Raw genomic sequence first — 16,815 nt, forward strand, 5'->3', positions numbered from 1 at the left:
ATGTGTGTAAACTATTGTATGTTTGCATGTGTTATCCACACAAACTAATGTTAGGGTGAATTGCCCACTCTTGCATGTGAAAGGACACTTGTTTTTAATAATGTGGTTGTGAAGAGGACGTGCAGCGTTGCTGCCACCTGCAGACCAGTAGGGAAATTATTCCTTTGCGACATTCAGAACCTCTGCTGCCATTATTTACAGTATTTCCTCATTGGTTATGGTATAATAGGTCGACACCAAATGGTCAGCATGCACAATGTCAACATGGTCAAAAGGTCAACACGGAAATGGTGAGGTTTTTTTTTTCATGGTTTTTGTGGTGTTTCCTTGCAGCACATGGAACCCCAATTAGTGTACCGCGTTCGTTCGCTATGCTTCGGGCATGGTGCCTTTCTGCGCTCAGCGCAGGTTATTATTCCCAATCATAGTCCACGTGGATGGTAAAGTATGAAAAAGTTGATTTTTTTTTTTTTAAATTCAGAAAAAACGATACTGAACATATGCTGTGTCAACTATTGTCATGTCGACCATTTCAACCTGTCGCCCATATGTATGTCGACCTATTGACTGTCTACCTTTTTAAATGTCAACTTCTCATCTGGATACCTGCCTCATCAAGCCCTGTTTACGTACAGTAAATCTGAGAAGCGCACAGCTTCCATATTGGAACATACATTTGTACTGAGCCACACACAATGTAATTCATACTTTGTGATAAGGCCAATGCATGCTTTGTACAGTCTATTTATAAAGCCTTGCGGCACAGAAGGCTCTATCTGGTGCACATGGTACTCGGGCGTGAATAGTGATAAGAGCTTTGTGTTTTTTCACAGTGGCGCTTACTAGTCAATCCCTTCACTTACAAGCAATTAATGTTCCAGTTTTTGTAGTAAAATGTAACAGATGGGCTGATTTTTGTCTGTTTGTAGGCTGACAACAGGAAGAGACATAAGGAGGAAAATAATGACCATTTAAATGATTCTCAGGCTGCTGATGTAGCTTGGATGAAACACAAGCAACTCAATGAATCAATCATAGTGGCACTATTCCAAGGACAGTTCAAATCAACTGTGCAGTGTCTAACATGCCACAAAAAATCCAGAACGTTTGAAGCTTTCATGTACTTGTCTCTGCCTCTTCCATCCTCAAGCAAATGTTCTCTTCAGGTACTTCTCTACAACTTATTGCTGTGTTTTGTTTCATATAATGCACTTTATTTGTTGCAATGCTTGAAAACTTCTTTATGCCATAGATTGCATTGTACAAGTACAAAAACATGGTATGCTATGCTATTGCTTAAGTTCTTTTCCTTTGTAAAAATCTCACAAGTGGAACTTACAAAACCATTCAAAGGGGGGAATTCAATTGTTTCTCTCAGCAGCAGCCACTAGATGGCGTCCAACGGAGCAATGCAATTGATGCTCAGTTCGGGTGCGCTGAGCCATGGGGAGACGCATTTCAGCTTGTAACTCCCTGTGTCAGTGAGCTGAAATATGTGAAGCGTGACCCGTTTTGGCTCCCAAACGGCACTTTTAGCATTGCGCTCAGCAATTTGGTCAGGTTTAGCTGTTTTACGTGGCTAAACCCGGCCTGTCTGAGCACGATAAGAAAAAACTATTGACTCGCCTAGAGGATTCCCAGAGTCTGTGATTCTAAATATCAGCTGTGCATATCATGGTCAGGTTGTTTTTCTTTTTTATACTGCCCACGCAGGCCAATGCAGTTTGTTCACATACATGGGTGATTAGCTGTGATCATTGGCTTTACATATAACCCTTTCACACTGCACAAATAACCCGGTATATTGTCTGTCGCTGTGCGGTGTGAAAGGGTCACCCCCGAATTTTCAGGTCACTTGACCTGGTAATTCAACCCGGGAATAAAGAAGTGTTATTCCCGGGTCAGGTGCAGTGTGTATGGGTTGCTGGGTCGATGCGACCCGGGACCCATTCACAGTATAAGCAGAGGTGCCGTGGAGATGATCTCTCCGCTCCCAATGCCACCGCGGTCCCTGCCCCCAATGGCAATCCGACCTGGCAGTAAGCCCATTGAAAAAGGGTCCAATGGATGGTCGCACCCACGAAGGACCCGTTTCCAATTCCTGGTTGCAACCCAGCTTTTGCTATGTGAAAGCTGTTACTTTAACATTCTTTCTGGATTTTCATCATGTTAAACGCATTGAATTGTGTATTTGAAATTCTTGTGACAATACATGTTCGGTATGTTGTTGTTTTTTTTTTTTTAATGCTTTTTGTGATCCATCCACATTTGACCGTTTTTGCTCCTTATGTTGAATTTATTTTATGGGCAAAAATTAGATATGGAAAAAAAACAAAACCTTTCCGTGATTGTGATCCAGTTTGTGCAAGCCTAGAAGGTGGTTGTTAGATTTTATTTGTTAGACATCACAAAGTGTACGCAGCACTGTACAAGAGGTAGACCTAACACAAATAGCATAAATAATTTACAAAGTGAACAGTGAACCATCACAGGAGTACAAAGCTTAAATACAAACATTGCAGTAAAGCCACAAACGAAGAGTGACTAGTACACTAGGTAGGTTAGGGCAATCTCGCGGTACTTCGTCAGCAGGCATTGATGAGTTACAGGATAAGGTACAAAAGCTCTCCTCAGTGATCCTGTACACATCGTATGGGTGAGCAGACAATGTCATAGACCAGAGGTTCTCAAATGCGGTCCTCAAGGCACCACAACGGTCCAGGTATTAAGTATACCCATGCTTGGCCACAGGTGACTTAATTAGTAGCTCAGTCAAATTGATTTACCCATCTGTGCTAAGCCATGGAAATATTAAAACTTGGACTGTTGGGATGCCTTGAGTACCGCATTTGAGAATCTCTTATCATGGGCGCTGAAGAATAGAAAGCGACAAAAGGAGTTCTGGTGGTAAAGAACAAGGTGGAAGAGGGCCCTGCCCAGGAGCTTACAGTTACAAGGGTGGGTTAAACAGGGAAGAAGGCAAGGTGAGAAGGAGAAAATTATGAGAGAGGAGTTAAGTGGAGGGCTGGTAGGGTAAAGGTGTACAAATATACTGTATATAAAGCATAATGCAGTTGTGCCTGGGGGAAAAAAATTTTTTTCTGCTGCGGGGTACACTGGGCTCCACAAGTCTGGACAATGGGGTGTAGAGTAGGATCTTGATCCGAGGCACCAACAGGCTCAAAGCTTTGACCTTCTTCCCAAGATGCATAGCGCCGCCTCCTATATCACCCCGCCTCCCAGCACAGGAGCTCAGTTTGTCAGTTGGTGCTGCAGTAAGCAGGCACTTAACAGAGGGGCTGCTCCAAGCAGCCCTGAGAAAAGCTTTTTATGAGGTAAAAAGTGAAGACTTCAAGGGCAGCAGCAGTGGTAAATGTCTTGTGACATTCACTGCTGCAGCTCCAGCTCTCCCCAGCGGCGCTGTACACTCCCGAGCCCTGGTTGCCGGGTACCTACAGCGGAGGCTCCGGTTTTCTTCACGTTAGACACACACGGCTGGGGCTCTCCAGGATCGCGTGGCCGCGCTTCAGGAGGTGGTAAGTGGGTCCCGCTCGCGGGACCCGGTCTTTATCGCGATCCGGCGCGGTCAGTGGGAGGCGGGCCGCGCGCGCTGGCGGTGGACACTGTGGATACAGGCGATCCCACAAGATCACCAGGGCATGGGCGCAGGTCAGGTTTTCTCTTAAAACCGATTTTAATATCGCCCACAGTACCCGGTGGTTTTGCCAGCAAGGGGGATAAGGCTTAGACCTGAAGCCCCAGCCCCAGATCGCCATTTCCAGCAAGTGTTCCCGCCCTGGAGCTGCATCTCTGTCTTTTCCTCACTCCCTGTCAGTGTCTGCGGCGCCATTACTCCTCAGCTCACTGTTCCTGGGACTGCTTGGGCAAATCCTCCTATGTAAAGCCGCCTGGTTGTCAGCGCTGTGCCTTTACATGACACTTAAGTATTCTACCTGCCTTTTTAGTCAGTGTTAGTAAGAAAGAGTGCATTTAGTCAGGGGTTTATAGTACAATTACCCTGTGAATTACCCAGTTTCTTACTGTGTAGTGTTATATCTATTGACTATATAGCTGTGTAAGCTAGTCCAGTGCAGTATTATTGTTAGTAATAACCTCTGCATTGTACAAACTGTGACGATTTGTGTGTGCATTGATAGCTGAGTGGTGTCCATCTTGTGTCTTTCACTCAACTTGCTATCCCTATATTCTATAACCTGAGGGAGCTTGGTGCATCAGGTGTTATTTAATGTATGATTTTCACAAAGATATACTGTATTACGTATTTTTCTCTGTGATTTAGTCACCATATCTCTCCTTTATCTCTGCTGGTGCTGATTACACTGCGCAGGGGTTTGGGGTTAGGGATATAGTGCTGCTAATAATTGTACTGTGTTACCTCATACTGCAAGTTATATCATGTCTGCTTCTGAGGGAAACTGTTCTGGGGCGGAACACACTGCTGGTGTTGCTGAAGCCACAGGCACATATGGGGAGAATATAGCAGCTGTGGGCTCTGGTTCTGGGGGCTCCTTGCCCCCCCAGTGGGACTGTGGCAACGGAGGCACATACTGACCCTTTGTGGGCCGCTTTTTCCACGCTTCTGCATGTTCATAAACTAACACCCCCTATGGGACCCCCAATGCCGGTACAACCGTATGTGGTCCCTGCAGCTAACCCGCCGTGGGCGGACGATTTATCTGCTCAATTAAAGAAGTTGAACCAGTCCCTGACTACTAAAAAGTCTGACCATTGCTCGCCTAAGTCCAAGAGGTCCTCTAAGCGAGCGCTTGTCTCCTCACAATCCACTGCTGTCACTGACCTCTCGTCTGATGAAGACAGCACATACACTGAGCCCACAGGTTCTGACTCGGATACGGCTGATGGGGAGGGTAGTTCACATGTGGATGTTCCTGATCTTTATGAGGCTATTAAATTAATTCTGCAGATTACGGATGATCCCGAGCCATCCGTTCCTCCTAAGAAACCAGATAGGTTCAAGCGTCAGAAGGTGATTAAACAAGTTTTACCTCACTCTGACCACCTAGTGGATATACGTCAGGAACCCTGGCAAAGCCCGGGTACGAAGTTTGTGCCTCAAAAGAAGATGCTGGCTCGCTATCCCCTCGCGCCAGAGCTGTCTAAGAATTGGGAAACGCCTCCTCCAGTAGACTCACATGTGGCTAGGATGGTGGTTTCCTCATCTCTACCTGTCACTACCGTCACGTTCTTTAAAAGAGCCTACGGATAAACGTGTCGAGGGTTGTCTAAAAGCGATTTACACCCTCACGGGTGCTGCACAAAGGCCCACTATTGCAGCTACATGGGCGCAGAGGCTATTGAAGCATGGGCCTTGAGTTAGAAGCTGAAATCTCCTCTGACCATGCTAGACAATGCTTGTCATATATTGTCACAGCTTCTCGCTATATTAAAGAGGCGGCTTCTGATGCCGGTATCATAGCAGCCAAGGCCTCTACTACGTCAGTCCTGGCTCGCAGGATATTGTGGCTGAGATCCTGGTCTGTGGATCTGGACTCTAGAAAAACCCTGGAGGTACTCCCTTTCAAGGGGGATATTCTGTTTGGGGAGGACTTAAATAAGATAGTGGCTGACTTGGCTACTGCCAAAACTGCCTGTCTGCCTAATACAGCTCCTTCTGTGTCGAAGGCCAAAGGCACGTCCTTTCGCCCCTTTCGTCCTTCAGGTAAAGCAAAAGGTCAGGCGTACCATAAGCAGGCCCGCACTTCCAAACCTGGTAAGCCGAAGCCCAAAAGAGCCTGGGCTGCCCGTCAGCCAGCAGCCAAGACCGATAAGCCTGACGCATGACGGGGCGGGCCTCCCCTGGGGGATCCCAGGGTGGGGGGCCGGCTTCTAGGGTATACCCACGAATGGTTGAAGACCACTTCAGATGCCTGGGTACGGGAAGTCGTCACTCGAGGTTACGCCATAGCCTTGAAAAACCGACCCCCTCATCGATTTTGCCAGACAGACGTCCCGTCGGACCAGACAAAGGCAAACGCTCTGCATTCGGTGGTACAGACCCTCCTGGATACAGGAGTCGTAGTACAGGTGCCTCTTGCTCAGAGGGGCCGGGGGTACTATTCTCCGCTGTTTCTAGTCCCGAAACCGAATGGGTCCTCCCGGCCCATTCTCAACCTCAAGGCACTGAACAAGTTTGTGAAGGTTACCAAGTTCTGTATGGAAACCCTTCGCTCTATAGTTCTGGCCCTGGAACCTGGGGACTACATGGTCTCCCTGGACATACAGGATGCTTACCTGCATATTCTTATAGCAGTGTCACATCAACAATACCTGAGGTTCGCTATTGGCAACCTCCATTACCAGTTTCGGGTGTTACCTTTTGGTTTAACAACGGCTCCGCAAGTCTTCACCAAAGTTATGGTGGTGATGACGGTGGTACTCCGCCGTCAAGGGGTCAGGATACTGCCGTATCTGGACGACTTGTTAATCCTGGCAATTTCCCCAGATCTTCTCCTGCGTCATCTGGATATGACGGTCCGGTTTCTACAAGCCCACGGGTGGCTCATCAACTGGAAGAAATCCTCCCTGGTCCCTGCTCAGAGGATGGTTCATCTGGGAGCGCTGTTGGACACTCAAAACCAGAGGTTGTTCTGAAATTTCAGGACTTTCTCCTGAGACCAGGACAGGATTCGTTGCTTCCTTTCTCGTCCGCAAGTGTCGATACATTCGGCAATGCAGGTGCTGGGCCTCATGGTATCAGCATTCGACATGGTGGAGTATGCTCAATTCCATTCTCGCCCCCTCCAGAGGCTGATTCTAGCCAAGTGGGACGGCCTGCCTCACCGGATCAGGTCTCAAATGATCTCTTTGACTCCGTCTGTCACTGCTCTGGTGGCTCCAGGACCGACAATTATGCAGTGGCCGTCCCTTCTGGATATCCAACTGGGTCCTGTTGATGACAGATGCCAGTCTAAGAGGTTGGGGCGCGGTGCTGGAGCAGCACTCCTTGCAGGGTCGGTGGACCAAGGAGAAATCTCTCCTCTCGATCAACATTCTGGAATTGCGGACGGTCTTCAATGCGTTGAACCTAGACCAGCATTTGATTCAGAACCGTCCTGTTCAAGTACAGTCTGACAACGCCACCACAGTGGCTTACATAAATCATCAAGGTGGCACTCTAAGCCGTTTGGCAATGAAGGAAGCCTCACGGATTCTACGTTGGGCAGAACGCCATCTACCGGCAATATCGGCAATATTCATTCCGGGAGTCCTGAATTGGGAAGCGGACTTTCTCAGTCGTCAGGGCGTGCATGCCGGCGAGTGGGGCCTCCATCCAGAAGTGTTTCAACTCCTCGTGGAAAGGTGGGGTCTTCCAGATGTGGATCTGATGGCGTCTCGACACAATCACAAGGTTCCCGTCTTCGGAGCAAGGACAAGGGATCCTCAAGCAGCATTCGTGGATGCGCTGGCATTGCCGTGGAGGTTTCGGCTGCCGTACGTGTTCCCTCCGGTGTCACTCCTGCCCAGGGTAATTCGGAAGTTCAAGCAAGAAAAAGGAAATCTGCTTCTCAAAGCTCCGGCGTGGCACAGACGGCACTGGTTCTCAGACCTGCAAGGCCTATCGTCAGAGCGTCCAATTCTACTTCCACAACGCCCAGACCTCCTCGTTCAGGGCCCCTGTGTCTACCAGGACCTAGCCCGGCTGTCTTTGACGGCGTGGCTCTTGAAGCTTCCGTCTTAAGAGCTAAGGGTTTTTCTGAAGAGGTCATTAAAACTATGTTGCGGGATTTACCATCGGGTCTGGCATTCCTACTTTGTTTGGTGCGCATCTAACCATTATGACGCTTCCAAGTTTAGTACAGCCAAACTTTTGGCTTTTCTACAGCAGGGCATAGATTTAGGCCTGCGTCTGGCCTCCCTCAAGGTACATATTTCTGCCTTGTCGGTGTGGTTTCAGAGAAAAATTGCGACTTTACCTGATGTTCATATTTTCACTGAGGGTGTGTTGCGTATCCAACCTCCCTATGTCCCGCCTGTGGCTCCTTGGGATTTGTCGGTGGTTTTGGAGGCGTTACAAGAGTCTCCATTTGATCCTCTTGGTTCAGCTGACCTTAAGTGGCTTTCCCTTAAGGTGGTGTTTCTGTTGGTTATTGCCTCTGCTAGAAGAGTGTCTGATTTGGGTGCCTTGTCTTGTAGTTCCCCATATCTGATTTTTCACCGTGACCGGGCGGTTCTTAGGACTCGTCCCGGATATTTGCCTAAGGTGGTTTCTTGGTTCCACCTTAATCAGGAGATTGTGGTTCCAGCTTTTGTCTCTCCTGATTTGTCTCCCAAAGAGCGGTCTTTGGATGTGGTACGTATCTATGTGAAGAGAACTGCTTCTATTCGAAAGTCTGATTCTCTTTGTTTTGTTTGGATTTCACAAACGTGAGTGGCCTGCTCACAAGAAGACCCTGGCCAGGTGGATCAGAATGGTGATTGCGCATGCTAATGTGAAGGCTGGTCTGTCAGCTCCTGTTCACATTATGGCCCATTCTACTCGGTCTGTTGGACCTTCTTGGGCGGCCCAATGTGGTGTGACCATTGATCAATTGTGCAAGGCAGCTACGTGGTCCTCCGGGAACACGGTCATAAGGTTCTATGCCTTCGATACTGCTGCTTCCCAGGATGCTTCCTTTGGACACCGGGTTCTTGTGCCCACTACAGTGCGTCCCCTCCCATAAGGAACTGCTTTAGGACATCCCCATTGTCCAGACTTGTGGAGCCCAGTGTACCCCGCAGCAGAAAACGAGTTTTATGGTAAGAACTTACCCTTGTTAAAACTTTTTCTGCGAGGTACACTGGGCTCCACAAGGCGCCCACCCTGGCGCACTTAGCTTCTTTGGGTTGATATGGCATAAGCCGCTGACACTTCTCTTGTCGTGAGAGTGTGGTGTGTGTGGCTACTAACCGTTGTCGTCTCTTTTCCTGCTACTGCATTGGGCTGGTTAATTAAACTGAGCTCCTGTGCTGGGAGGCGGGGTGATATAGGAGGCGGCGCTATGCATCTTGGGAAGAAGGTCAAAGCTTTGAGCCTGTTGGTGCCTCGGATCAAGATCCTACTCTACACCCCATTGTCCAGACTTGTGGAGCCCAGAGTACCTCGCAGAAAGAGTTTTAACAAGGGTAAGTTCTTACTATAAAACTCGTTTTATTACATTATAATTTAAATTATGGGACCCATGGTTCCCCTTCGAGAGAGATAAAATGGAGAATTTGCTCGTAGCAACAAATCCGCTCTTAGCGATCATTTATCTAGCACAGTCTATAAAATGACAAATCTGGTTGGTTGCTATGGCAATTTCTCAGTTTTATCTCTCTCGAATGTTTGATACATCTCCCCCAAAGTGTAATGTGTATCAAGCACCAACTGACCTGTCATTGTGGTTGGAGTGTGATGCCTCTTAAGGAAAATGAATGGTATGGTGTAGAAGGTGCTGTAATCCAGGGTGTAGCAATGATGGCTAGAAGATCTTACATGAAGAACAATGTTGTTTATTATTCAGAATTTGGATAAACTAGCCATGAGGCCCCACAAGGAAGGGTAAAGGGAAATCAGACTCACCCCCAACACTGTACCACAGTAGCCCAACCACCTTACCAGTTTCCTGCCATCCCCCCACACATCACTTGTGGGTCCTCACTACTGGTTTATCCAAACTCAGGACTATAAATCACATTGCTTGTCATATAAGAACCTACTTCATCACTGTGACACTCTGGGCTACATCATCTTGTACAACATACATTTCATTTACCTTAGAAAGAGGCATCACACTCCAACCACAACCATCGAAGGCCACAAAGATCAAGTGATTACCTTTCAGCCACTTCCACGTAACATAATCCTATGTAGGAAAACACCCACAATAACATACCCTGGTGTAGCCCTTGTATCCAGCATGCTTCACAGTATCTACAGGTTGGTGTATTTGGCATACAATACTCAATCAAGCTGTTCCTAGCCCCACTATACAGGGTGCATGTTTCATGCACAGATTTAACCACACCAGCGTCTGCTAAGGACTCCTGCAATATTTTCTCTTCAGAATACATTATAAATCGTGATACAGTGTGTGTGCTCCCAAGATAGTCAACCCTTAAAGTCATATGTTTAGCAATAAGCATCCACTAATTATAGTGTTTTTTTTTTTAGGATTGCCTTAAATCGTTTTCCAAGGAGGAGAAACTCACAGATAATAATAGGTTTTATTGTAGTAATTGTAAAAGTCGAAGAGATTCCATGAAGAAAATAGAAATTTGGAAACTCCCACCTGTCCTTCTGGTGCACTTAAAACGGTAATTTTCTATTATATGCTTTCATTATGTTTATTTTTGCAACTTCTGTAACAAGCTCAAAGAAATACATTTCAGTTCACATGTATACCTGTGAATTCCTTTCCTAGATTTTCATATGAAGGACGTTGGAAACAAAAGCTTCAAACATGTGTTGATTTTCCCTTGGAATTCCTTGACCTATCGCAATATGTCATAGGTCCCAAGACATTTAAGAGATACAACTTATTTGGAGTATCTGTAAGTATCTAGCACTACCCAACTTCTTACTTGTTATATTTTCTTTAGCATCCGTAAGGGATATTTGGGAGACTTTGTACGATTGGGTATAGACGGGGTCCAAAGTAGCCGGTGCATTTAAAATGTCTTCACAGGGTGTGCTGGCTCCTCCCCTCTATGCCCCCTACCACAGGCAGTTTAGAAAAAAGTGCCTTCAAGAGAGGATGCACATCTCTGCAGCTCCAGAGAGTTTTCTTCAGTTTATTTTAAATCTTTGTTATTTTCGGTATGCTGTTTGGGCAGCAGCATACCTGCACTGTGGGAGTTAGGGGGGAATGCGGTCACCGGCCTTGCGAGGCGTCAGAGCCGCTTCCCCGCTGCAGGACCACCGTCCTGAGAGGTTGTTTGTTCAGCGGGGCACTGTGCCTTAGCTGTCGCAATCGCAGCACACCGCACACCCCTAACACGAGCCTGAAGGTGACTACAGTGGTAAGTGCAAACTGGGGCCCCGCTGTGGGGGTGTCCCGGTTCAAGGTGCAGTGACACGCATGGGAGGCATATGGGACCCTCCTGGGGGGGACCTGCTATAGCCCCCTGTGTAAACTGTCTAGCGGTGGCTTAAACTAGCACTTGTGTGATGTTTTTAAGCACTTTAGGAGACAATGCCAGTAAAAAAAATCTCTGTAGCTCCGGCGCCATTGGGGCGGCAGAGCCACCTCAGATCGGGACCAGAGGCATTTCTTTTTCATCCACTAGGGGTCACTGGAGTACTCTTGGGATATGGACGGCTTTAGCAGAACAAAGGCACTGAATATTTAAATTTAGAACTCTCCACCCCTCCATATCCCCGAGTACCTTAGTGTTTTTTCTGTGCTCACAGCACTAACAAGGCTTGTGTGGAGTTCCCACACTTAGTTGAAGATTTTATTAATTTTTCATTTTTACTTTCTCTATCGTCCTAGTGGATGCTGGGGTTCCTGAAAGGACCATGGGGAATAGCGGCTCCGCAGGAGACAGGGCACAAAAAGTAAAGCTTTAGGATCAGGTGGTGTGCACTGGCTCCTCCCCCTATGACCCTCCTCCAAGCCTCAGTTAGATTTTTGTGCCCGGCCGAGAAGGGTGCAATCTAGGTGGCTCTCCTAAAGAGCTGCTTAGAAAAGTTTAGCTTAGGTTTTTTATTTTACAGTGAGTCCTGCTGGCAACAGGATCACTGCAACGAGGGACTTAGGGGAGAAGAAGTGAACTCACCTGCGTGCAGGATGGATTGGCTTCTTTGGCTACTGGACATTAGCTCCAGAGGGACGATCACAGGTACAGCCTGGATGGTCACCGGAGCCTCGCCGCCGGCCCCCTTGCAGATGCTGAAACAAGAAGAAGGTCCAGAATCGGCGGCATGAAGACTCCTCAGTCTTCTTAAGGTAGCGCACAGCACTGCAGCTGTGCGCCATTTCCTCTCAGCACACTTCACACGGCAGTCACTGAGGGTGCAGGGCGCTGGAAGGGGGGCGCCCTGGGAGGCAATGAAAACCTATTTTTGGCTAAAAATACCTCACATATAGCCTCCGGGGGCTATATGGAGATATTTAACCCCTGCCAGAATCCGTTAAGAGCGGGAGACGAGGCCGCCGAAAAAGGGGCGGGGCCTATCTCCTCAGCACACAGCGCCATTTTCCCTCACAGAAAGGCTGGAGGGAAGGCTCCCAGGCTCTCCCCTGCACTGCACTACAGAAACAGGGTTAAAACAGAGAGGGGGGGCACTAATTTGGCGTTAGAAATATATAAAAAAGATGCTATAAGGGAAAACACTTATATAAGGTTGTCCCTATATAATTATAGCGTTTTTGGTGTGTGCTGGCAAACTCTCCCTCTGTCTCTCCAAAGGGCTAGTAGGTCCTGTCCTCTATCAGAGCATTCCCTGTGTGTGTGCTGTGTGTCGGTACGTGTGTGTCGACATGTATGAGGACGATGTTGGTGAGGAGGCGGAGCAATTGCCTGTAATGGTGATGTCACTCTCTAGGGAGTCGACACCGGAATGGATGGCTTATTTAGGGAATTACGTGATAATGTCAACACGCGGCAAGGTTGGTTGACGACATGAGACGGCCGACAAACAATTAGTACCGGTCCAGACGTCTCAAAAACACCGTCAGGTGTTTTAAAACGCCCGTTTACTTTAGTCGGTCGACACAGACACAGACAGGGACACTGAATCCAGTGTCGACGGTGAATAAACAAACGTATTCCTTATTAGGGCCACACGTTAAGGGCAATGAAGGAGGTGTTACATATTTCTGATACTACAAGTACCACAAAAGAGGGTATTATGTGGGATGTGAAAAAACTACCGTAGTTTTTCCTGAATCAGATAAATTAAATGAAGTGTGTGATGATGCGTGGGTTCCCCCCGATAGAAAATATGGGCGGTATACCCTTTCCCGCCAGAAGTTAGGGCGCGTTGGGAAACACCCCTTAGGGTGGATAAGGCGCTCACACGCTTATCAGAACAAGTGGCGGTACCGTCTATAGATAGGGCCGTCCTCAAGGAGCCAGCTGACAGGAGGCTGGAAAATATCATAAAAAGTATATACACACATACTGGTGTTATACTGCGACCAGCGATCGCCTCAGCCTGGATGTGCAGAGCTGGGGTGGCTTGGTCGGATTCCCTGACTAAAAATATTGATACCCTTGACAGGGACAGTATTTTATTGACTATAGAGCATTTAAAGGATGCATTTCTATATATGCGAGATGCACAGAGGGATATTTGCACTCTGGCATCAAGAGTAAGTGCGATGTCCATATCTGCCAGAAGATGTTTATGGACACGACAGTGGTCAGGTGATGCAGATTCCAAACGGCACAAAGGTGTATTGCCGTATAAAAGAAGAGGAGTTATTTGGGGTCGGTCCATCGGACCTGGTGGCCACGGCAACTGCTGGAAAATCCACCGTTTTTTACCCTAAGTCACATCTCTGCAGAAAAAGACACCGTCTTTTCAGCTTCAGTCCTTTCGTCCCTATAAGAGTCATATCTGCCCAGGGATAGAGGAAAGGGAAGAAGACTGCAGCAGGCAGCCCATTCCCAGGAACAGAAGCGTTCCACCGCTTCTGACAAGCTCTCAGCATGACGCTGAGACCGTACAGGACCCCTGGATCCTACAAGTAGTATCCCAGGGGTACAGATTGGAATGTCGAGACGTTTCCCCTGCGCAGGCTCCTGAAGTCTGCTTTACCAAGGTCTCCCTCCGACAAGGAGGCAGTATGGGAAACAATTCACGAGCTGTATTCCCAGCAGGTGATAATTAAATTACCCCTCCTACAACAAGAAAAGGGGTATTATTCCACACTATATTGTGGTACTGAAGCCAGAAGGCTAGGTGAGACCTATTCTAAATCTAAAAAAAATTTGAACACTTACAAAGGTTCAAATCAAGATGGAGTCACTCAGAGCAGTGATAACAAACCGGGAAGAAGGGGACTATATGGTGTCCCGAGACATCAGGGATGCTTACCTCCATGTCCCAAATTTGCCCTTATCACTAAGGGTACCTCAGGTTCGTGGTACAGAACTGTCACTATCAGTTTCAGACGCTGCCGTTTGGATTGTCCACGGCACCCCGGGTCTTTACCAAGGTAATGGCCGAAATGATGGTTCTTCTTCGAAGAAAAGGCGTCTTAATTATCCCTTACTTGGATGATCTCCTGATAAGGGCAAAGTCCAGGGAACAGTTGGAGGTCGGAGTAGCACTATCTCGGATACTGTTACAACAGCAGGGGTGGATTCTAAATATTCCAAAATCGCAGCTGATCCCGACAACAAGTCTCCTGTGCTTAGGGATGATTCTGGACACAGTCCAGAAAAAGGTGTTTCTCCCGGAAGAGAAAGCCAGGGAGTTATCCGAGCTAGTCAGGAACCTCCTAAAATCAGTGCATCATTGCACAAGGGCCATGGTAAAAAAATGGTGACTTCCTTCGAAGCAATTCCAGTCGGCAGATTTCATGCAAGAACTTTTCAGTGGGATCTGCTGGACAAATGGTCCGGATCGCATCTTCAGATGCATCAGCGGATAACCCTATATCCAAGGACAAGGGTGTCTCTCCTGTGGTGGTTACAGAGTGCTCATCTTCTAGAGGGCCGCAGATTCGGCATTCAGTTTTGGATGTTGGTGACCACGGAGGCCAGCCCGAGAGGCTGGGGAGCAGTCACACAAGGAAAAAATTTCCAGGGAGTGTGATCAAGTCTGGAGACTTTTCTCCACATAAATATAGCTAAGGGTAAATTTATAATGCTCTAAGCTTAGCAAGACCTCTGCTTCAAGGTCAGCCGGTATTGATCCAGTGGGATAAAACATCACGGCAGTCGCCCACGTAAATAGACAGGGCGGCACAAGAAGCAGGAGGGCAGTGGCAAAAACTGCAAGGACTTTTCGCTGGGCGGAAAATCATGTGATAGCACTGTCAGCAGTGTTTCATTCCGGGAATGGAAACTGGGAAGCAGACTTTCTCAGTAGGCACGACCTCCACCCGGCAGAGTGGGAACTTCATGGGGAAGTTTTCCACATGATTGTAAACCGTTGGGAATTACCAAAGGTGGACATGATGGCGTCCCGTCTGAACAAAAAACGGGACAGGTATTGCGCCAGGTTAAGAGACCCTCCGGCAATAGCTGTGGACGTTCTGGTAACACCGTGGGTGTACCAGTCGGTGTATGTGTTCCATCCTCTGCTTTTCATACCTAAGGTACTAAGAATTATAAGACGTAGAGGAGTAAGAACTATACTCATGGCTCCGGATTGGCCAAGAAGGACTTGGTACCCGGAACTTCAAGAGATGCTCACAGAGGACTTATGGCCTCTGCCGCTAAGAAGGGACTTGTTTCAGCAAGTACCATGTCTGTTCCAAGACTTACCGCAGCTGCGTTTGACGGCATGGCGGTGGAACGCCGGATCCTAAGGGAAAAGGCATTCAGGAAGAGGTCATTCCTACCCTGGTCAAAGCCAGAAAGGAGGTGACCGCACAACATTATCACCACATGTGGCGAAAATATGTTGCGTGGTGTGAGGCCAGGAAGGCCCCACGAAGAAATTTCAACTCGGTCGATTCCTGCATTTCCTGCAAACAGGAGTGTCTATGGGCCTCAAATTGGGGTCCATTAAGGTTCAAATTTCGGCCCTGTCGATTTTTCTTCCAGAAAGAATTGGCTTCAGTTCCTGAAGTCCAGAAGTTTGTCAAGGGAGTATTGCATATACAACCCCCTTTTGTGCCTCCAGTGGCACTGTGGGATCTCAACGTAGTTCTGGGATTCCTCAAAACACATTGGTTTAAAACCAGTCAAATCTGTGGATTTGAAGCATCTCACATGAAAAGTAAACATGCTCTTGGACCTGGCCTGGACCAGGCGAGTGTCAAATTGGTGGTTTTTTTCTCAAAAAAGCCCATATCTGTTTGTCCATTCGGACAGGGCAGAGCTGCGGACTCGTCCCCAGTTCTCTCCCTAAGGTGGTGTCAGTGTTTCACCTGAACCAGCTTATTGTGGTGTCTTGCGCCTACTAGGGACTTGGAGGACTCCAAGTTGCTAGATGTGGTCAGGGCCCTGAAAATATAGGTTCCAGGACGGCTGGAGTCAGGAAAACTGACTTGCTGTTATCCTGTATGCACCCAACAAACTGGGTGCTCTTGCTTCTAAGCAGACTTTTGCTAGTTGGATGTGTAATACAATTCAGCTTGCACATTCTGTGGCAGGCCTGCCACAGCCAAAATATGTAAATGCCCATTCCACAAGGAAGGTGGGCTCATCTTGGGCGGCTGCCCGAGGGGTCTCGGCTTTACAACTTTGCCGAGCGGCTATTTAGTCAGGGGCAAACATGTTTGTAAAATCCTACAAATTTGATAACCTGGCTAAGGAGGACCTGGAGTTCTCTCATTCGGTGCTGCAGAGTCATCCGCACTCTCCCGCCCGTTTGGGAGCTTTGGTATAATCCCCATGGTCCTTTCAGGAACCCAAGCATCCACTAGGACGATAGAGAAAATAAGAATTTACTTACCGATAATTCTATTTCTCGGAGTCCGTAGTGGATGCTGGGCGCCCATCCCAAGTGCGGATTATCTGCAATACTTGTACATAGTTACAAAAATCGGGTTATTATTGTTGTGAGCCATCTTTCAGAGGCTCCGCTGTTATCATACTGTTAACTGGGTTCAGATCACAGGTTGTACAGTGTGATTGGTGTGGCTGGTATGAGTCTTACCCGGGATTCATAAATCCTTCCTTATTGTGTAC

The 16,815-nt window shown here is 47.7% G+C and overlaps 1 protein-coding gene across 2 annotated transcripts in view; it reads left to right on the forward strand.

Moving 5' to 3' along the window:
• The window catches only part of USP8 (ubiquitin specific peptidase 8), a 205,715-nt gene that overhangs the window by 147,236 nt on the left and 41,664 nt on the right, over positions 1-16,815 (forward strand). For both annotated transcript variants that reach the window (XM_063925992.1, XM_063925993.1), the window contains 3 exons: positions 930-1,166; positions 10,175-10,317; positions 10,425-10,554. In XM_063925992.1, the coding sequence (XP_063782062.1) occupies positions 930-1,166; positions 10,175-10,317; positions 10,425-10,554 (510 nt within the window). The remainder of the gene's footprint in view (positions 1-929; positions 1,167-10,174; positions 10,318-10,424; positions 10,555-16,815) is intronic.

This window comes from Pseudophryne corroboree, chromosome 6 (assembly GCF_028390025.1).
Source record: "Pseudophryne corroboree isolate aPseCor3 chromosome 6, aPseCor3.hap2, whole genome shotgun sequence".
NCBI classification, from domain to species: Eukaryota; Metazoa; Chordata; class Amphibia; order Anura; family Myobatrachidae; genus Pseudophryne; species Pseudophryne corroboree.